This window comes from Felis catus, chromosome D3 (genome assembly GCF_018350175.1).
Source record: "Felis catus isolate Fca126 chromosome D3, F.catus_Fca126_mat1.0, whole genome shotgun sequence".
Classification (NCBI taxonomy): Eukaryota; Metazoa; Chordata; class Mammalia; order Carnivora; family Felidae; genus Felis; species Felis catus.
In genome coordinates this window covers 77,693,367-77,716,297 of record NC_058379.1, presented here as the reverse complement: position 1 = coordinate 77,716,297, position 22,931 = coordinate 77,693,367, and the positions used below count along the sequence as shown (strand labels likewise).

The window sequence follows — 22,931 nt, the reverse complement described above, 5'->3', positions numbered from 1 at the left end:
TCAGTTTCACTGGCAGGCCTCAAGTATAGAACCTAAGAGAGTAGAGGGAAAATATTTTCTCCCCAACATTTACTCTCTGAAACTTGTAAGGCCCTGTTTATTTGTGTACTCTTTTCATATGTCATCTCATCCTTACAAATTGGTTTTGTTATTCCCCTTGGACAAATGAGGTGGCTGAGACTAAGAAAACGGAAGTAATCTCTTCGTGGTAGAGGTGGGATTTTTAAAGCAGATCTATCTGACCCAAGTCCCATACTCTTTCTATGGAGGCCCTTTGTTGTTTAGATGGTGGATATTGTTTAGATGGTTAGATGTTGTTTAGAATCTTTTTTTTTAAAGATTTTATTTTTAAGTAATCTCTACACCCAGTGCGGGGCTCCAACTCACAACCCTGAGATCAAGAATCCCACGCTCCACCGACTGAACCAGATAGTCGGTTATGGTTTTGATGGTTATGGCCATAAATTCAGATTTAAAAAAAAAATGACCTACTCCATCCACTTGTGATTTGCATATGTGACATGTAATAACCCATGTGCTACATGATTATATATACATATGTGTATATATATATATATATATATATATATTGTGTGTGTGTGTGTGTGTGTGTGTGTGTGTGTGTGTATCTCACTGGGCAATATATTTCAGATAGGAGAGTATTTAGTATTACCTGGCAATGTAAACTTTCCTTTATTTACACATTCAGATTGAGCCAATGTAAACCCACTTGAAACTCTGGATGTTACAAAAAGGCAGCTCTGTCCTCAAAACTGAAGTATAAGGGCGCTCCCCCCAGCTTGTAGCGTAGTAGCTTCTGGTCCTACGTTTGCCACTAGCCGTGATTTTTTTTTTTTTTTTTTTTTAGTAAATCCCTCAGACTCCCTGAACCTCTGCTTTTTCACCAGGCACTTAATATCTAAGCCTTCCTTCCTAGGATTGTTGTCTCGGATGAGAAAATGTCAAGGAAAGAGGTTTCTAAAGGTTAAATCCCCGCAGTGCTATAACTTTAAAAATCATTATGAAACACGCCAGTGGAGCTCCCATATCTGGTGCTCCCCGCGCTGAGGTGTTAGGTCAACCACCCGCTTGCTCGGTCCACACACTTAAGGGTTTGTTTTTCCCTGGAAACAGAGGCATGCATGGCGCCCCTCAGGACTCCTGCTAGAAAGCACGGATAATAAATTATTAAGAGGACAAAGACTGAGCTCATCGAAAAGCTATTGCTCTGTGGGTAAATACAACCCCACTGTGTATTAAACAAAAATTAAACCCCATTTTCTTTTTTTATAGTTAACTTGCCATCAATTCAAATAGAGGGAACAAGGCACTGGACACAGTTAATAGTCTGCAGACCGGCCAGGCCCGGCTTTGAAAGCATTTAAGCTTCTCTGAAGTGCTTCTTGTGCCCAATTATAACTCACTACTTACCGTCTTCATAATTTAAATCTGTCCGCCCCTTAGGGGGGAAAATTTTTTGCTAATCAAAGCCATGAATGCACCTTTTTCCTTTTGACAGCGTTAAATTAAAGCTAAATGGTCGGTTTTGAATGAGTTACTGTGGAGAATAAAGGCATTAATGAGGTAATTTCATTATGGAGACTCATCCAGGCCTATGTGAAAGCGAGGGAAGTAAGTGGAGGGGAAAGCGGCGGAGGAAATTAGGGTTCCTTCCACCCTAATTAATGTTTGGGGGCATTTAGTACAGGCACCAAATTAACTGCTCCAAAGAACGCTCATTGAAAAAAAAATACATTGTTGCCCTCCTGTGTAATTAGAAGACACTACAAGGAGAACCCTCTGTGAGGATAAAGCCAGGCTTTAACTGAGTCGGCTGCTCCCAGGGAGCTCGCCATTAGGGAGGCTGAAGTTTAGGGAAGCACCAGGCGGACAATATAGGATTGTTTAGGTCCGGGCTCCGGGAGCTGTAAACAGGTAGCCTCTGAATAAGGAATTATGAGACTCCCAGGAGGCCTGTCTTCCCAGCAAAACAGTCTTAAATGCATCCAAAAGGAAGAAAGAAAGGTGAATAGGCCCAGAGTGGTTAGCAAAGAGAATGGTCAATGCTTGTCTTAAGTGATTACAGGAGGTTGTGCCGGCCTCTCTCATTGAGTTATCTTTACACTGCTTTTGTCTCCTCTAATTGGAGCTGATGAGGTGCTAATTGGAGGCCTTTTTTAAAAGCCCACTACTTTAATCATTGGAAAATCTGGGGAGACTGAGGGAGTGGAGTTAATGAGACCAAAAAAGAAAAAAAAGAGAGAGAACTATGAAGTGTAGCCTGACAATGAATAAAGCTGTCATTTGTGTGTGTGTCCAGGAGGAGGGGTGAAAGGGGAAGGTTCGGTGGGGGAGACAGGGGCGCGTCGGAGAGATTGGATTTCCAGATCTTTCCAGAGCATATTCCCAGGTTAGCCAGGACGGGAATCATCTGGTTAGTCGGGCTGTGTCCCCCACCCCCCACCCCCTTAATTCCCATATTGGGCTGAATCCGGGCTAAAACCTTTGTGTTCCAACTCCCTGGCTCCCCTTCAACCCCGCAGGGAGAGACTGTATGGAGACAGGCATGCGTCATCCCGACCTCTGTCCCTCTTCTCAGAGAAAAAAGTTTTTGGATGTGATTTGCCATTTCTTCTTGCTGCGAAGGAGTCTCCATCTCAGACCTGCCCAGGAACGGAGTGATACGCGGTCACGAAAATTTGCCTTCAAGGAATATGAACTAGTGAAAAGAAGGGAGAAGTGACTTGCCAATGCTGCTTCTGAGGGTTGAATGTGTTGATCTGTTGTTGTTGGGTTTTTTTTTGCTTCTTCTTTATACTTTTCTATGCTTCCCAAATCTTTAGCATGAGCCCGTGTGACTGTTATCAACAGCAAAACAGCATCTTAATCCCTTCAGTCAAGGTGACTGTTTAAAGTTGTAAGTAGCAACGAAGAGGGTGTTGCTGGCAGGAGAGGCGTGCTGTGGAGCAGGGGGCTTCCAGAAACACCTTCTGGCGGGCGGGGCGCCTGGCTTGCCCGCTCTCGCTGTGTAACAGGACCCCGTAGAAAGGATGCCAGGTGGACCCGGAGATAAGCATCGAGCACGTGGCTACACAGGCTGCGGTTCACCTCTCCCTTCCCTGCCCTCTTGGAGGATTTAGAAAGTATGCCAAGGGATTTAGCACTTTATATATTATCTCGCACTATTCTCAAACACTTCTTGCAGCTTTCAGGTTAATTTCCCGACACATTGTAACTTCCTTTAGGGCGCTGACCCTGCCCTCCGTCTTCCGTTCCCACCTAAGGATTCAAGTGCTTAAGTTACCTTTCCATGCCGCCTTAATGTTAAATCTAGCCACCCCAGGGCCATCAGTCAAAGAAATAAGTCGACTGCCACAGCTCAGCTGGTAATACGAGCCCCGGACGGGAGCAAACCCTGGGGCGACTGTACTTTATCCTTGTGAAATGAGTCGACACGTGTCAAGTGCTTGGAATAGTGCCTGGCGCAGACGTTAGGTGTCGATAACTGAAAGCCAACGCAAGGGGACCAAGTGAGAGACGGACAGGAACCCAGGGAGTAGACAGGGTCGTAAAAGGCAACAATGGTTGTGCAGCATCGGGTCTGAAAACTGTAAATCTAAGGAAGAGTTTGGTTTAGGGGGAGACACTCGGAATGAACCTCATTTATGTCAACTGTGGGCCGAGAAGGCAGGCAGCCTGCCGGTACCCTGGCCCTGCATCGGTGAGACCACACTCCGCGCGTGGAGACCCTTAGGATTGTAAGGCTGGGAAGATCCCTACAGGTGCCACTGTTCTGCGGGTGAAGTGATGAGCTTACAATCACCCAGGGCTGAGCCTGCCCCAGATTCTAGATCTTCAACCTGGCGGGTCAATGTTTGTTTGTTTGTTTGTTTTTTCCCTAATAACACGCAGCCCCAGAGGACCAGAAACGGGCCAGTCTCCTCCTGTGAAGTCCCTGGGTATGTTAGATTCGAACAGGAGGGCCCTGCTGTCTGTTGCATACACACACACACGTGGATCTGCACACACAGTCGGATACTTAGACCCGGATGTGTCAGCCCCGCCCCCAGGGGCAAAATCCTTCTTTAATTGTACGTGGACAATTGGAACATCAAAAAGAAGGTCTCTGTGTGTCCGGGTGGCTCGCCATCAAACCCCTGCATCTGGTCCCTCGCGCACCTGTGCATTCAGCGTCGAACAAGTCCTGGGATGCCTGCAGAGCCCCATGCCCTGAGCTGAGCACAGGGGCTATGAAGGTGAGCAAAACCCAACACCGCCTGCCCTCATGGAGCTTCTTGTCCAGGACGGGAGGCAGGCATTGCACAAAGATCGATGCAAGGATTGTCCTGATTCCTGATGGATCTCGTGGGACACGTTTCCCAAAGGTCTCCAGGTGACACTGAGGCAGGTGCTTGGAGCTACAGTCAGCGGACAGCAAAACCTCCCCTCAGCTGCCCTCAAAGCAGCTTCTAATGAGTTAATGAGCAGCCTGGGGATGGGGGTCGAGTAGGCAGGGGCGGGGTGGGGGGAGAGCGAGGCCACACCGCGATCTGCAGAGCCTTCGCAGATGCTTCAGCAGGAGGCGGGGGACGCTATTTGCCAGTTGATTGCAGCTTCTGAAAGAACAAGCGGAAGGGTCAGTCAATGTGGCCTCTGTTAGTTCGGTGGCCATATTTTTTAATATTAAAAAAAAAAAAAACCCCGAACGTGTATCTAACGATGTTTATGTTTTACAAATGAATTTCATAAACTCAGGTGCACGGACAAAAATGAAATTGAACCTAGTTATATAATTATTTAATGGACTCCATCGGAAAAAAATAGCCCTGAGGTCTGAGACACAGGAGGGCCAGAAAGTAGAGACACGTCTCCCAATTTGATAAGGAAGAAAGGAAGATCCAGAAAGGCAAGTGACTGCCTCACCGATCATGCCAATGGCAAGATGAGAGAACAGGGCTCCTGGATAATAATGGAAGTGGAACAAAGTGCATCAAATACAATAAAGCCATGAGTTCAAAATGACATCATCCAACAGAATGCCAACAACAACAAAAACCCATAGGTCACTCCTGGATGATGCCTGGGAACTAACTCCTTAGTTTGGAACTGTTGGAGGAGAGGGAGAAGAAGAGGGAGAAGGAAAGGGAAGAGGAGGAGGAGGAGAGGCGCCTGGGTGGCTTAGCTGGTTAAGCGTCCAACTCAATTTCAGCTCAAGTCACGACCTCACAGTTCGTGGGATCCAGCCCCACGTTGGGCTCTGTGCTGACAGCATGACGCCTGCTTGAGATTCTCTCCCTCTCTCTCTGCCATCTCTCTCTCTCTCTCTCTTAAATAAACCTTAAAAAAAAAAAGAAAGGAAAGAATCAAGAGTTTTCCTGCCCTTGTAAGAACAGAAGATCAAATTAAATGGTTGATGAGAAGTTGGTTTTCATAGAACTATCCAACTAATAAAGGACCTAGTGATGGAGTTAGAATATCGCCATCTCTCAGAATGTACCAAATGTGAGACATTTGCTGCCAAAGAAAAGGACACCGATGGTCCCCCTTCATTGCTCACTCCTGCTCCCAGTACCTCTTGAGAGCAGACTGTTTTCCTGCTCTGTGGTGGGTGCTGGGGGCATGTGAGAAGTCCAGTCCTGCAGTCCTGGTCTACAGGGGGCGGTGCTGGAAGGGGGAGGACCCCGTGATCAGGGGAATCACAGAGTATACAAGAGGAGCACCGTGGGAGGTGCTCCTGAAACCTCCTGATCAGAGAAAAGCTTTGTGGAGCCAGGCCAGAATTCCAGGCCAGAATTAAACAGAAGGAGGAGAATCCCAAGGCCCAAGGGTCTACAGGAGGCCTGTGGGCAGTGGTAGAAGGAACTGACGATTTTCTGGAGAAGAGAAGCTTCAGAGTTCAGAGGTGAACCCGGTGCACACCGGGAAGGGGCCAGCTTCCTGGGGACCACAGAACTTGGGCAAGTTCGCGAGGTTAAGTGGTAGGTTTGGATAGACAGAGGCCATCCTGCCTGGGCATAGTTTTCACGTTCTTGCTTTTGTCATATTTCATTTTGCCTCTAGATGGTTTCGACAGCATTACTTACCATTTACTTGTGGGTTGGGGTTTTTTCTTAATTGTGATCAAAATATTTACTAAACACGTTCTATGTGCCAACAAAAATATCACCAGCTTGGGGCGCCTGGGTGGCGCAGTCGGTTAGGCGTCCGACTTCAGCCAGGTCACAATCTTGCGGTCCGCGAGTTCGAGCCCCGCGTCGGGCTCTGGGCTGATGGCTCGGAGCCTGGAGCCTGCTTCCGATTCTGTGTTTCCCTCTCTCTCTGCCCCTCCCCCGTTCATGCTGTGTCTCTCTCTGTCTCAAAAATAAATAAACGTTAAAAAAAAATTTTAAAAAAGAAAAAAAAAAAGAAAAAAAATATCACCAGCTTATCACACCCGATGAAATACTGGATGGGATGGCAGAAAGAATCGTCAGTGCCTTCTCAGAACCAGACCCTATTCGTCTCCTGGGAAAAGGACACATTCCTCACTGCCTATGAACTGTCCTTGCCCCAAATTCCAATGAGACCGGCTGGTGCTTCTGATGGCTCAGCGTTCTTAAAGGTGACCTTTGTGCAGGTCTCAGGAGTTCTCACTGTTTTGCAATAAACCCCTAAGTGGCCCTCTAACATCTCGTGGTCCTCCCATTTCCCCATCTCAAACCCCCAGAGCAATCCACGTAAAATATGTATTTACGTGCGTCTCTCCCCTGGTCTTAAAAGGCCAGTCCCTGCCTTAGGTTGAATTGTATCTCCCCCACCTACAACGAAAGACATGTTCTAGTCCCACCCCCCAGCCCCGTACCTTTGAATGAGACCTCATTTGGAAATAGGGTGTTTTCAGATGTATACAAGTTAAAATGAGGCTATCCTGGGTTAGGGTGGACTTTTGTTTATTTTTAAAAAAACACTTTTTTAATGTTTATTTTATTTTTGAGAGGGAGACAGTGCATGAGCAGGGGAGGAGTAGAGAGGGGGAGACACAGAATCAGAAGTAGACCCCAGGCTCTGAGCTGTCGGCACAGAGCCTGACGTGGGGCTCAAACTCACAAACCACGGGACAATGACCCGAGCCAAAATTGGCCGCTTAACCCACTGAGCCACCCAGGCGCCCCTAAGTTTATTTATTTATTTTGAGAGTGACTGAGGGAGTGCAAGTGGGGGAGGGGCAGAGAAGGAGGGAGAATCTCAAGCAGGCTCCATTCTGTCAGCACAGAGCCCATGCGGGGCTCGAACTCACGAAACCATGAGATCCCGACCTGAGCGGAAATCAAGAGTGGGATGCTCGACCGACTGAGCCACCCAGGTGCCCCAGGGTGGACGCCAATGACTAGTCCCCTTATAAAAAAGAATCCAATTGAGACACAGAAACACACAGAGAAGCGGGCCATGTGAACAGAGACTAAAACGGACAGATATTACCACAAGAAATGCCAAAAAAAAAAAACCCACTGGCAACCACCAGAAGCTGGGAGGGCCGGCTTTCCCGCTCATCTGCAGGGATGACCCCCTCACACCCTGTGTCAGCTGCACTAAACCAATCACAACTCCCCAAGGAAGCTAGGTCTTGCACACCTCTGACCTCTGCACATACTGTCCCCTCTGGCTACAACGACTGCCATCCCTCTCCTGATCTACTCGGATGTCCCCCGGTCTTGGAACCCTCACATTTCCTCCCGGGCAAAACTAAAGTCCCTCTGGGACCCCAGAGCACCTTGTGCCCACCTCTTCCTTTGTGTTTGGCAGGGGGCACTGCAGCTGTTTCCCTACCAGATGTGAGCTCTGCCATCACAGGGAGAACATCTTACTCTCTCCATGATCCCAGTGCTCTGCCGAGTAGGGGTAACTGGCAGCTAATGGGACCGAGTGACTCCGGGGTTCCAAGCATTTCTCCGAGTCTTTTCCATGCATTGACTCAATTCCTTCTCACAACTCTGAATCGGAATCCCGTGTTTTACAGTTGAGAAAACAGAGGGTTAAGTGACTTGCCCCGTTATCACACCCGATAAACGGTGGTGGCATTATTCAAGACCACTCTAGACCCAGAGCTCTCATACTCTACTCCCTCTCAGGACACGGAGCCGTGGCAGGTGACCAGGAGACTGGACGAGGGTGGAGGACCAGTAAGTGAATGGATTTGCCAAACTTCTCTTCACGGGTGTTCATAATCTAAATCTAACCAATGCATGGTTCTCCTGTGCTTCCCACGTTACCAACCCCAGCATTGGAAACGCAGTTCGAGAATGTGTCTGAGCCATGTTGAATGGAATGATGATCCAACCGGATGGTTTCTGTGTGATCTGTAGTCTACCCACCCCTACATGAATCCAGTTACCAAAATTGACTTTCTGTCCCCAGAGCTCCCTCTGGCCATGGCTTCTAACTCCCTGATTTTTTTTTATCTCTTTTACCTTTTTTCAGTTCCTCTGCTGGACCTTGTTGAACTGCATGCTACTTGATTCAGATCTAATTTAGGCAAGAACATTCTAATTTTAGCTTCCAGCAAGTTACTACCAGGTCTGGTAGCGTGTGTTTTCTCAAAGCAATGTATGTGCATTTTGAAGTTTCACTATCCTGGGGCACCTGGGTGGCTCAGTCGGTTAAGGGGTTAAGCAACTGACCCTTGATTTTGGCTCAGGTCATGACCTCACGGTCTGTGAGTTCGAACCCCACAGCCGGCTCTGCAGTGACAGTATGGAACCTGCTTGGGATTCTCTCTCTCTCTCCCTTGCTCTCGGCCCTGCCCCCACTTGCTCTCTCTCTCTCTCTCTCTCTCTCAAAATAAATAAATAAAGTTTTAAGTTTATTGTTAAAAAAATAAAGTTTTACTATCCCGATCATTCATGAACTGTTACAAAATCAAAATATAGTTTCGCAACCACACACTACACCCACGAGTGGCCCTTGAGGAAATATGATCTGATGTGTCTTCCACTCTTATCCTTTACAGTTCTTTTTTTTTTTTAATTTTTTTTTCCCAACGTTTATTTATTTTTGGGACAGAGAGAGACAGAGCATGAACGGGGGAGGGGCAGAGAGAGAGAGAGACACAGAATCGGAAACAGGCTCCAGGCTCTGAGCCATCAGCCCAGAGCCCGACACAGGGCTCGAACTCACGGACCGCGAGATCGTGACCTGGTTGAAGTCGGACGCTTAACCGACTGCGCCACCCAGGCGCCCCATCTTTTTTTTTTTTTAATTACGGTACAACGCACGTAACATAACATTTGCTATTAGTGACAGTTAGTACACTTAGAGGGTCGTATGACCATCCCCACTATCTAGTTCCTGAACATTGTCACCACCCCTAGCTGGAATCCTAGACCCATTAAGCAGTCGGTCTCCATTCTCCACCACGGCCTTCCCCCACCCCCGCCTGGCCCCTGGTAACCACCTGTCTGCTTTCTGTCCCTGTAGATTTGCCTATTTTGAATGCTTCATATAAATGGAGTCACATAGTATATGACCTAGCGTGCCTGGCTTCTTTCATGTAGCATGCATGACATTTTCAAAGGTCGATTGTATTATGGCCCATATCAGCTCTTCATTTGTTTCATGGCTGGGTAATAATAACCCATTGCATGGATTAACCACCTTTTGTTTCCCCTTGGCCAGTCAATGGATATTTGAGTTGTTTCCACCTTTTGGCTCTTGTGACTAAGTGCCATTACCAACATTCACGGACAAGTTTTCCTTTGAACACCTGTTTGCAATTCTTTTGGGTATGTGCACTCAGGAGTGGAGTTGCTGGGTCATATGCTAACTTATGTTTGCGTTATTGAACGGCAGCCAAAACGGTTTCCATGACGACCGCAGCATTTCACATTCCCACCAGCAATGAACTAGCCTGCCCACTTCTCTACAAGCTCACCGACACCTTTTTTTTTCTTTTTTTTCAATTATCGTCCCCTCAGGAGGTGTGCCTCGGGGTCTTTTAAAATCACAAATACGATCACAGCCGTGCTTCTCCTCAAAGTTTTACCTACACGTGCGGTGCCCGGTGATCTTGTGAAAATAGACAGTGTGGGGGGCCCCTGGGTGGCTCAGTTGGTTGAGCGTCCAGCTCTTGATTTCGGTTCGGGTCATGACCTCATGGTTCATGAGAGAGAGCCCTGGGCTGTCAGCACGGAGTCTGCTTGGCATTCTTTCTCTCTCTCTCTCTCTCTCTCTGCCCCTCCGCCACACGGCGTGCACGCACTCTCTGTCTTTCGAAATAAATAAATAGAACTTTAAAATATAGATAGGGGGTAGGTAGATGGATTCCGATGCCCTTGTTTTGGGGTGGGGTCCGCGATCTGCGTGTCTAACAAACTTCCAGACGATACTGGTGCCACTGGTCCATGAGATTCATTTATTGGCACAGATCACAGAGGAAGATGATGGTAGTCCCTTTCTGGAAACACGTCAGTAGCTTCCAGCAACAATTTGAATAAGATTCAAATTCCTCACCGTGTTCAGAAAGCCCCTGCAATCTTCCAGCATCTTGTACCCTTTTCCAACTTCTTTTTTTTTTTTTCAACGTTTTTATTTATTTTTGGGACAGAGAGAGACAGAGCATGAACGGGGGAGGGGCAGAGAGAGAGAGGGAGACACAGAATCGGAAACAGGCTCCAGGCTCCGAGCCATCAGCCCAGAGCCTGACGCGGGGCTCGAACTCACGGACCGCGAGATCGTGACCTGGCTGAAGTCGGACGCTTAACCGACTGCGCCACCCAGGCGCCCCTTCCAACTTCTGACCATACTCCAGTCATTCTTGGTTTCTCTTCTGCTCCCTGAACAAGGCACAGCTTTCCTGTCCCATGGACTTTGCACTATCTGTCCCTTCTGCCTGGGACACTCTGTCCCCTGATCCTCACTTAGCTGCCTCCCTCAGTCCTCAGATCAAATGTCTCCCCATGGTGAGGCCTTCTCACAGCCCTCACCAGCTCACCCAATCCTGCCACTCACTCTCGATCCCTTTCCGTTTGTTTTTGGTATTGTTGTTGGTGGGTGTTGCGGCATTTATCGATATCACAATTTGAAATTTCCTTTTTAAAAAATCTGTTGAGGGGCGCCTGGATGGCTCAGTCAGTTGAGCACCTGACTTCAGCTCAGGTCATGATCTCACAGCTTGTGGGTTCGAGCCCCGCGTCGGGCTCTGCGCTGACAGCTCGGAGCCTGGAGCCTGCTTCGGATTCTGCGTCTCCCTCTCTCTCTGTCCCTCCCCTGCTCGCGCTCTGTCTCTCTCTGTCTCTCAAAAATAAATAAACATTAAAAAAAATTTTTTTTAAACCTGTTGATAGTTTTATTGTCTGTCTCCCGTTATGAGCATGTAAAACACTGAGCCCTAGGCCTCCTCTGCCCGGCTCATTGTTCTATCCTTGCTTGGAGCGGGACGCAGCACATAGATGAGAACTACAGATGCTAATTAAATGAGTTACTGAGTTGATTGCGGTTTTAGGCCCTTGTTGTGGTTTTCAGATGTGGCCGCGCATGTCTGAAATCTAACCCAGAGAAGGTTATAAATCATGACCATAATCATAGGTGCAGAGCACCTGCCTGCGTGCTGCTAGACCATTTAAACAGTCATCAGACAAATGGCTTCAGTTTATTTCTACCTCCCAGTTGGCTCATTGTTTCTGCTCTCAAATCTACTTCCCTCCCCACCCCAGTGCTTTTATATCTGTTTACAAATACAGAATGGAAAATACGATGCCCCCTTACCTCAGCCCATCCCATGTGGCGGGCGAACATCTCCCCTAGAGTCCTCTGCCTCCACTAGGAGATTTCCCCAGCCCCATCTTCCTCATCTGAGTGTCTCCACTAAACAACAGTGTTTTCACTTTCCCTTGGTAGGACCTGGTATCCCTTTATTCTCTTTTGCCTTTGGGCCTAAAGACTTTGAATTTCTTTGGACCTTCTTCGGGGCCCTGCCTCTCATGGAGTGGTCTTATTTGGGTTTCAACTGCCCAGAGCATGGGTTTCCTTTCGTCTTTCTCATCTTTTGGCCAACGCTGGGCATTCATTCCCTTATCAGGAGAGCAGTTTCCTAAATAAACGCACAACCTTCACAAATCCCACCAGCCTTTGTATCTCTGTGTCATGGAATCTTAAGACTGGTTCCCGAAGACCGTGATATCGGTCCTGGTCCAATTTACCGTCATGTTAAACCGAATTGTCTCTTTCCATTTCCTGTCATCTAAGCCTGGTAAGTTTTGGATCGCTTTCTTCTCTCCCGTACTCAAATCTGTCCCGATGGAAGAATTTGCTCAAAGGCGTGCATACCCCAGCAGAGGCTGAAAACACATCATCCTGGGCGGATGTTCCTGGTAAGGAGGCTGGAGTCAATCTGCCAAAACATCTTCCCTGCTCTTCAGCCTTCTCTTCCTTAACCCAGAAGTTCATCACCCCTGCTTCTCATCTGTGCCTTGAGGTAGTGATTACGAGCTGATACTTTCAATGCCAACATTTCCCAAAAGCCTATCCTCAAGTGCTGTGGTTTCGTCAACCACCCCATTGGCCTTAGTGATAAATCATCTTTCTTGTTACTAGCTCTCTTATTACTGATTATCCAAGGGTGCCCGGGCGCTCAGTACGTTGGGCGACCGACTTCGGCTCAAGTCACGATCTCATGGTTCGTGAGTTCGAGCCCCGCGTCGGGCTCCGTGCTGACAGCTCAGAGCCTGGAGCCTGCTTCGGATTCTGTGTCTCCCTCTCTCTCTGCCCCTAACCCATTCTGTCTCTGTCTCTCTCAAAAATAAATAAAGATTAAAAAAAATTTTTTTTAAATGACTGAATATCCAAGAATGTACAGCATCCTGTGTATGCCTGGCTGCATTTATCTTGGAGTTTATGGCACACTTCTGCTTTGCTCACCCGGCACTTTCCCTGGTCTGTGAACCCCTGCCGTCAGATACTGTATCTTTTTTGTCTCCGGCACCCAACACGGTGCCCACCTCACAATTGATTCTTAGTAAATGTTTATAGAATATTGACCGAATACACCATGACTCACAAGCAAAAGGGACCCAAAAGCAAGGCAGGAGAGACTGCTCGTGAACACTGACACAGGACAGACAGCTGAGTGTGAGATGCGTTTCAGTAAGCTTTTAAAGGAGGGCAGTGAACGAGCGTTCACGAAGTTGTGAACTCATGAAGTTCATGAGTTCGCGTGAGACTCAGCCTTGGCCACCGGGGAGAAAGAGGTTCCTGAAGGAGCCAGCCAGGTGCTCGAGGTCTCGGCTCTGTCCCGCTTGGGTTTCCTTGTGGGGTTGCCTTTGACTTCCGCATTAGGTCCTTGGTACCCTCCCCTTCCACCTCTACTAACCTGGCCAGAAATCTTAGGGTGCTTATCTGTGCAACCTTATCTTAGTTTTTAGCCCAGCGTGAGATATCAAAGCCTCTGTTGGACAATGCCACCTTTGTCTCCTCTTCCAAAGGTCCCTTGGGCCAATCTCCCAGCCTTGGTGTGGTTACTGAGGCTGCCCCTCTGGAGAAACTAGGCTGTGGGGTAATTAGGTCATAGGAAGCCCTGAAACGGGAGGATTCAGCTGGAGACGAGGCTAGAATTCATAAATAAAGACCAGTGTAGCTTGAATTCGAGAGAAGCTAATTTTAGATCCATAGGCTTGATCTAGCGGAATAGTGACAATTACATCCTTTCTCTACATGTTCAGCCCGCGATGGCTTTTGAAACGTTGGTTTTCTATCAGGGAATCATTCACTAGCAATATGATTGTTATTTCTATTTCCCTGGCTCAACCGGCTCTGGGAGCCAGTTACCATTCCCAGTTCATTAACCGGCTGGCCTTTGCATTAACGGCCCCTCCCCGGGGGTTGCCTTGGAGACAAAGCTTCCTGTGGGTAATCCAAGATTATCCAGCTCTTTATCCCGCATGTGACCCTTAATTACTTGCTAAATTAGAATGGTTCTCTGAAAATCACAAGCGGAGGTTAATATGTTCTTCCAGAGCTGGTCAAGCTAAGATGACAGTGAATTCACAGGGAATTCAAGTTACATGATCCCTGAAGGCGTCTCTTTGAGCAAGAAGATGAACTCTCCCCCTGGGAGGCCCTGCCCCCCCATAAAGCCCCTGTCACTCACTGTTCCTCCGCCTGCTTTTCTAGTTGTGGTTTAATCTTCTCAGGACAATTCACTGTGTCAATATTGAGCAGACTCATTCTGGTGCAGGATCCTGCATCCATTGGCAACTAACTGCTTTAAATTTAAGCACATATTTTTACCATAACTGCAGGGTTCTCTATGCATTTAACCTGTGCAATTACCAAGCTTCAGGTGCCCAGTTTGGGACGAGCAAGGGAACAGAAGAAACTATTTAAAAAAAACAGAAAGTAAACCCTTTGGGGAAAAAAAAGATGGGGCATTGGCATATCCTCCCTTACATTATGTAGGTCTCAAAGGGAGATTAGTGGAAGGAGGGATCTTTAGAATGCACCTAATAAGATGCCTCTTCAGACGGTTTTCGGAAGCAAAATACGAGAAAATTCAAGTATGGAATGAGAATGATCATGAGAGCATACACTCAAGCATTACTAGGTGTTTATTCATCTAGACTATAATGACACCATTGAGTGTAGTTCTAGAAGCTTAACTTCTAGAAAAGGAACTGTCTTAAAATTTTAAATATTATAAATAGTTCTCTGTGAAAGGAACAGACTAGAAACGGTAGAGACCCTGGAATCTCACAGGTATCCATCCAGGAAGTGTTTAGGAAACTCAACTGAATTGAATGTGTTAGAAATAAACACCATTTGCGACTGGACACCTCATATTCGTTCAGACTTTTGAAGGAGTTGTCGGCAAATTGCTAAAATCCTATTCAATCAGAATGCTCAACTCATTACACATAAAGCTTTGCGTGTTCGTGACTATATTTCTCAGCTATGTACCACCTTTAAAAATATTTAAGAATCTGTTGTGTATAAGGCATCAGAAGCCCTCATCTTGTCCACCTGAAGTGGTCAAAGGAGAAATTAGTAGCGAAATTCTATGAAAATCATTTTATTACATTTGATCATAGCTTACTCATGGTGTGTGTGAAGCATTCAGATATTGATTTTGTCTATGGTATCCTCAGATTAGCCATCAGAGTGAATTGCTTTTAGAGAGAAGTCTGGTAAAACTTGGAGTGGTTATTAATGGAAACAAACTGAGATTTTCCTTGACTCGATGGTGTGGTAAAGTCCTTTTGTTCAGCATTTCCAAAAGTGTGTTCCACAAGACAGAAGTCCTGCAGTACGTTAACAAGTGTTGTGCAAAAAGGCTCCTGTAATCAAATAACTTGGGGAAATGTCCTAAAACGACATCAATTGGGTTTCACCCCTAGAGTATTTCTATGCATTTTTAACACTTTACTGTGCATAGGAACATTCGCGTCTTCTACACTTACTTATAAAACTCTTATGCTCCAAGTATCTCATAGCATCTCTTGGTACCCGGGGAGTTTTAAGGAGCACGCTCTGGGAAACCCCTTTTTGTCTCTCTTACTCTGCTTTGGCAAATGGGTTCAGAGACAGCTGATTAAAAAGACTGACCACTCAAAACATCCCATTATCACACCCTCAAAGGTAAAAAGTAAAAAGGTATCCTAATTAAAAACCATCCTGAAAAGGATGTCAGCAAGTTGCTTATGGAGACTCCACAAGGCGATCCAAAGAGGGGAGAAACTGTTCTATGCAGAGGCTAGATACGACTCGGTGTCCACCTTCCTTAGAAATGTTGCATCTTGTATCCCTGTTGATTAAAAGGATCTGATTATTTGAACTATGGTGTAACCTTGAAAACTCTTTCTTATAATCAGTTGTCATGTCCCCCTAATGTAGATCCCTGTTTCATTTGCAGCCTTAATCGTCTATAAAAGCTAGGACATTATCATGTTTTTGCCGAAACGTGTATAGGAGATGCTACTTCTTGTCTTTCGGTCTTTCATGTCAACCTTCTTTCTAAACAGAACCCCAGCTTTGGTCAAAGAGTCACCCCTCCCACACGTAGCCCAGGTGGCCCAGCGGAGCTGACTCCTTCCCCAGTTCCTGAGGTAGATCATGACGTCTGTCTAAGCCGGTGATTCTCACAGTAGGGTTCCCAAACACACAGCATTTAGGCCCCATCCTTGACCTACTAAACTGTGAATGTTGGGGGCGGAGTTCCACAGGTAACCCTGAATCACAGTGAGATTTGAGGGCCACTGTTCTTTTTTTTTTTTTTAATTTTTTTTAACGTTTATTTATTTTTTGAGACAGAGAGAGACAGAGCATGAACAGGGGAGGGTCAGAGAGAGAGGGAGACACAGAGTCTGAAACAGGCTCCAGACTCCGAGCTGTCAGCACAGAGCCTGACACGGGGCTTGAACTCACAGACTGCGAGATCACGACCTGAGCCAAAGTCGCATGCTCAACGGGCTGAGCCACCCAGGCGCCCCAAGGGGGGGGCCACTGTTCTTAACCAAATCTAGTAATCCCATCCTCTAATCAGTAATTGACTCAGTGAGTGGTTTTCCCTTGGCTACTGTTAATGTTCCAAAGACAGGCATGTAACCTAAGTTGAATAAAGAACAGACGTTTGATTCCAACGTTGGAAGAGAGATTTTTTTTCTCTCTCCCATGGAATATGAAGAAGAAACTGCCATCTTAGAAGCTGGAGAGAAGCCCAAGGATAAAGTCAATACAAAGTAGAGCCAAGGAACTTTCAAAAATGCACAGGGGCACCTGGGTGGCTCAGTTAGTTAAGTGACCGGCTTCAGCTCAGGTCATGATCTCATGGTCTGTGAGTTTGAGTCCCACATCGGGCTCTGTGCTGACAGCTCAGAACCTGGAGCCTGCTTCCAGTTCTGTGTCTCGCTCTCTCTCTGCCCCTACCCTGCTTGTTCTCTGTCTCTGTCTCTCTCAAAAATAATAAACATTCAAAAAAAATTAAAAAAAAAAGATGCACAACAGAGCCATGTAACTTCCTGCACTCAGTCCTACCTCTAACTTACAGTTCCATGAGATAATAGTTTTCCTTACTGTTTCAGCCACTTTCAATGGAGTTTTGTTTGTTTCTGTAGCCCAAAGCATCCCCTTTAGTACAATATATTATGGGGGTACCTGGCTAGCTCAGTCAGTAGAGCGTGTGACTCTTGATCTCAAGGTTGTAAGCTTGAGCCCCATGTTGGTTGTAGAGGCTACTTAAAAATAAAATCTTAAAAAAATATATATGTACAAAAGATTAAATCTGAATTCTCTATTGAGGCTGTATGCTTACTACCTGGCCTTTAGGATAGTGGAGTACTCAGTTATGCTTAATGAGTGAATACAAATGAACACATGCATGAATGAATGATCACACATTGAAGGATCAAGCAGATAATAGCCTCATGTTCATTACTCTTATCAAGTATGATTGATTTAAAGTCATTATGCGGCCCCCAAGTTGGTTAAGCCATTAACGCAACTAATGAATTGTCACGTAACCTTAGTTTTAACACTATATTTGCTACAACTACGTGAAATTTTTTCCAGCGAGCTTAAATGAAAATGAGGGTCTATTATAAGGTCACTGAAGTGTCTCATGGGCATAGAAGATTTTTTTTTTTAATTTTTTTTTCAACGTTTATTTATTTTTGGGACAGAGAGAGACAGAGCATGAACGGGGGAGGGGCAGAGAGAGAGGGAGACACAGAATCAGAAACAGCCTCCAGGCTCTGAGCCATCAGCCCAGAGCCTGACACGGGGCTCGAACTCCCGGACTGCGAGATCGTGACCTGGCTGAAGTTGGACGCTTAACCAACTGCGCCACCCAGGCGCCCCAAAGATTTTTTTTTTTTTTTATGGCCCATAGATTTTTTTATCCCCGACTCCAGACAACAAGAATGAATGTCACTGGTAAGGGGAATGTAGATGAATTGATCACCAATTATGGAAAACACCACATTGATCCACAAGGCTACCTCAGTGAGTGGAAAGACCAGGAGGAAGAAACACTCCCAATCTGCTCCTACTCTCTTCAGTCATTTGAAAGCAAAACATCACCATAGGTTTGAAGTTTATTCTACTTTTGAGAGAGACACAGTGAGCGAGTGGGGGAGGGGCAGAGAGAGACTCGCAAGCAAGCTCAGCACTATCAGCACAGAGCCTGAGGCAGGGCTGGAACTCACAAACCGTGAGATCAAGATCTGAGCCGGAATCAAGAGTCGGCAGGCTGCATAACCAACTGAGCCACTCAGGCGCCCCTAGTCTTACCATAGGTTTTTTAAATGGGATAGTCCTATCAATCTTCTGTCATCTAAGATACTTTTTGCTCTCATAGAAGAGGCATACAACTAGACTCCTCTGGCTGGCTCTTACCAGGAAAGAGTTACAAAGAATCAGTTACCAAAGTGAGTTCATTTCTCAGCCTTGTGCTGGGCTCAGTAGGCTGGGGAGGGACTTCCCCAAGTTTGACTTAAAAATTGAAATTTCCTCAGGCATTGGAGAGTAGTGGATAATCCCTTCTTGTTGTATTTTACAAAACTTATATATTAAAAAAAACGACTTATAATATGGGATTGACCTTAATATAAAACATCATCCTATTGTAAACAAGCCTTCCCATTCCATGACTGATTTATAATTGGTGAAACTTGAAAAAGGGCTTTTCACATGTTCCACATACTATTTAGGGACGACAGTCAGATAGTTTGAGCAAGAGGTCTATTTCTTATCAATGAAATAGCTAGGGCAAGGCCTTGATGTTAGATGAAAATATTGGGTTAATTTCCTCCTAAATGAGTAAATGTATGTTTATCACCCTGAATAGTGCCTGATACACGGTACATGTGAGCTATGATTATCAGTTAGGATTGCAGGTGACAAAACCCGGAGATAATAGCTTAAATGAGTGAGGGTCTTATCTCAGAAGACAGAAGTCTGGAATAGGCAGACTTGGGAGCTCAGGACAATCATTAAAGATAGGGGCCCTCCTGGCTTCTTGTGCCATCATTTTTAGCGGTCACAAGATGGCTGCTGCTCTCCAGACATTGCATACACATTTTAAGCAGGAAGAAGGACAAACAGGGAAAGGGACCCCCTTCATCTAGTGAGGTTTTACCTTTTGATTTGGTAAGTGACTCCCTCAGACCTTTCATTAGATGCCCTGCAGGCTGGAGAAATGAGTATTTCAGCTGGATATATTGCCACCCTGAACAAAATGTGTTAATCAGGCCAGAAGGAGGAACGAATAGTGTGCAGGTATTTAGTATTTAGTAATATCCAGCCAGGCTATCATTACCTCAACTGAAAGCCAAACCTAAAGAAATACAAGGTGGAGGGCCTGTTGAGGTGGGATCAGGGGAGAAACCGGTAGTCTTAGGTTTTGAAGTTATTCGCCGTCAAGTTCTCTCCCTTGCTTCTTGTTTCTATTATCCCACTCACGTTTCACTCCAGACACTAGTCACCTCTCGTCTAGGTGTTCTCTTTCAACAAAAACCTGCCCGTTTTTTCTCCTTTAAGGCCATTACAGACACTTCCTACTTTCAATGGCAATATCCAAACTCCCTAGGTTAATCTTCATGGCCCTAACACAGGCTGATGGAGCCCAGCGAGCTGGGACCATCATATTGGTACCTATGCCTTGTTTCTGGAAAGACTTGTTTCTGCAAAGTCCACCTAATGAAAACCAGCTACTGAACAACTGGTATCACATCAAAAAGAAAAAAAGAAAAAAGACTTTTTTCTAGTACTGGAACGGTTTATTGTAGGCAGGGAAGACAGATGTGGGGAGTCCACAGGCGTTAGGGCTCGCAAATTCCACCTCTAACGTGTGTTAGGAGGCAGGAGAAAGCTTCTTGCGGGGAAGCGTGTGTGGCGCTCCCCCAACGCTCCCCGTCGCCTGGGAAGGGAATGTAGGAGACCCTTTCCCGCCCGGGAGAGGACGGGCGGGGCGCGTAGACAGCGCCGCCTCCAGGCCCCGCCCCCTCCCGCGGGGCCCCGCCCACAGATGCCCCGAGTCCTGCGGCCGCCGGGCTGGCGGAGGCCGGGGGCGGGGCTCACCCTTGCCCTCGGGGTCCCTCGGGCTCCGCCAATCAGCGAGCGCCCTGTTGGCCGTCCGTAGCTCCCGCGCCCCTCCTCCTCCCGCCGGCCTCCGCTTCCCAGAATCCAAGATGGCGGGATCCAGGCATAGGGGTCCCCAGGCCAGAGTTCGGTCTCTTTTCTGCGCCCTGCTGCTGTCGCTTAGTCGTTTCGCCGAGGGCGACGGCATGGGAGGCGACCCCGCGGCCGCTGGTGCCGCGGGCACCGCAGCCGCACCGCCACACCGCCGTTTCGAGTACAAATACAGCTTCAAGGGGCCGCACCTGGTGCAAAGCGACGGGACAGTGCCCTTCTGGGCCCACGCGGGGAGTAAGCCGGGAAAGAGGGCGGGGGGCCAGGGTCCCCTCCTCGCCTTGCGTCTCCTCCTCTTCACCCTCTCCCGGCTGCACTCCGCTGGCGCGGTGGACCCTTCTCAGCAGCCCCTCCTGCAGGTCGGCTCTGGTCCGCAGGGTTCTCTTCGCCTGCCCCCTAAGGCTCCCCCCAACCCCATTCTGCCACCCCTCGTCCTCCTGTCCTCTTTTCCGTGATGTCGTCCGTTCTTTCCGTTCGGCGTAGAGGTGTTTTGTTACTTTCCTACACTTGCAGGCACTCCAACTCTCTTGTAAGCATCGCGTTTCACCCTGATGCCACGTCTCGCCGGGAACGTCCCGCAGCCCCACCCCCGGCCATCCCAACCTGAGACCTGTTAGGCAGCTTCCCTCCCTCCTTTCCCGCTTCTCCTGGGCCTCCCCTGCTGTCTTTTCTCCGGTGTCAGCAATGTTGAATGCTCCAGGTTGTACCCAGTACCTACTGACGCCTCCGGAGATGGCATACGTTAGTTTTAGAGTAGTTTTTGAGTCTTTTTTTTACGTCTGAGAACATTGTTATGTTACTGGAATACCTTGAATTTGCCTCATAGTGACTTGGTGTGGTCTTTGAGCTTTTCTCTCGTCTTATGTAGCAAGAGTCACGCTCGTCCCTTTAGTAACAGGGATTTTTTTTTTTCGTATTGATTGTTTCTGCACTTGACACTGGAGAATAACAGATGCAGCCTTTTAAAAGATATTTTTATTTTTTTTGAAAATTGAAAGTAATCTGTGCCCCGAGTTTTATTCACTCTGTGTGTTTGTCACTGTTAGTAGATAAGAGAGGCTTGCTACACATTGACATGTGTGGAAGAAAAGGAATCTGTACTTTCTAGTGCTGATGTGTCACTGCTGACTAAGGAACCAGCCATAACACTTGGCATGCTGTAAGCTCTGTTCAGTGACCATCAGATGTACCCTTTGAACCAAGTGGCAGATGCCTTGATACGGGGTGAAAAGTCTGGCAGTTTGAGTTCCATCTTTATGTGTCATGAAACAATTATTTATAGAAGGTGTTTGTATGCTTTGTGTTAGATTGTCCAGTGCTTGAAATAAAATATCCCATTTCTAGAAAGTAATGACTGAATTGGAAACACTGTTAGTAAGAGCCGGTTCACTGAAATTAATGTATAAACTCAAAGGTATAAAATTTCAATTTGACTTAATGACCAAGTCATTAAGTATTTGAAGTGGAGTGCTGAGTACTTGTTACTCAGCAGGTATTCACTGTGTGCCCACTCATCAAGGGTATATTGCTGGGCTTTTGTTAATCAAGGTGATATCGGTCCTAATACGTAAAGATGATGCGGATGCGCCAAACACAGGTTTTTGGAGTTTTTGTTTTTGTTTTGGAACGACGATAAAGTTTTCAGTAGTGGTGATGGATTTGTTCCCACTTTTTCACTTCTGCATCTGTCCCTTGCCTGCTTGCTCTGTCTTTGCCACCTAACACCACATACATCAGCCAATTGGGAATGTTAACCAACTACTCAAATTAGTTACCTTGACTTTCTCTACAGTCTGTACTCAACCAAACTTGTCTGCTGCAAAAATGTCCTAGAGAGTACCTGGGTGAATTAAAGTTGATGACTAGACTGAATGTGAAATAAGGGGATTAATATTTTAGTCATGATTTTTCTACATACTGACTCAAGGAATCCCTGCTGTGAATACTTCTTGTTTTCATTATCACTGTAATTTTTACAGTCTCACTGTCTTCTTAACTCCATTGATCATTTTTTTCCTTACCCGGAGAGCCATTATTTAAAGCAGTTTTTTTCAAATAGAGAAATTTAAGATTTAGTTTAAACATGGCCCATTACATTCATCCCCAAATGAAGGCCAAATCGACAGTGTTTCTTTTCTTAACTCTAATGTCCTTTTGTACTGTTAGCACACATCCTGGGTTCATAAGGGCACAAAAATGATCACGACAATTTGTAACCCTTTGTAGCTAGGTCTCAGGGCTCTTTCCCCTTCATTCTCTGATTTGATCATTTGTAAGCAAGGCAGGTGTTAGCTGCTTTATAGATGAAAAAAAACTGTTCAGAAAGGTTAACGTTCTTGGAAAAGGTTACATAGCTAGTGTCAGTAGAATAGAACACAAATCAAGGTCTTCTGATACTCTGTCCAGTACTCTTTCCATGATGTCTTCCCCACCCTTTTAAGCATTTGAAAGTCATGGTGACAGATAGTTACTGATCTTACTAAAACATCTCGACTTGTCTTTTTGTCAGTTTCTCCTAGCTGTAAAGACATAATACAGGTATTTCCAAGCATGGATGTCAGAACTGGTTAATATCTAGGAGGGTGTGTTAGAATTGTTTGAACTTAGGCCCGATAGGTGCTTTCATAATATCTAGTTCTATTAACAGGACTAGCTAACATTTATTGAAATACTTCTGTGCCCGTGAGGTTGTTAGAGAAATGGAGTAACTTTCGTACAAATAGCTAGCAAGTGGTGCAGCTGGGACTTGAGCCTAGCTTGGAGATGCAGACCACTGTTTT

General features: G+C 46.4%; 1 protein-coding gene across 3 annotated transcripts in view; it reads left to right on the top strand.

The window, feature by feature from the left end:
* The first annotated feature begins 20,113 nt into the window (after window positions 1-20,113).
* Window positions 20,114-22,931, top strand: part of LMAN1 (lectin, mannose binding 1) — a 34,143-nt gene continuing 31,325 nt past the window's right edge. For 2 of the 3 annotated variants that reach the window (XM_023242051.2, XM_023242050.2), the window contains exon 1: window positions 20,114-20,388. In XM_023242051.2, the coding sequence (XP_023097819.1) occupies window positions 20,151-20,388 (238 nt within the window). In that variant the 5' untranslated portion in view covers window positions 20,114-20,150. The remainder of the gene's footprint in view (window positions 20,389-22,931) is intronic. The other variant, XM_003995230.6, reaches the window with a different exon arrangement.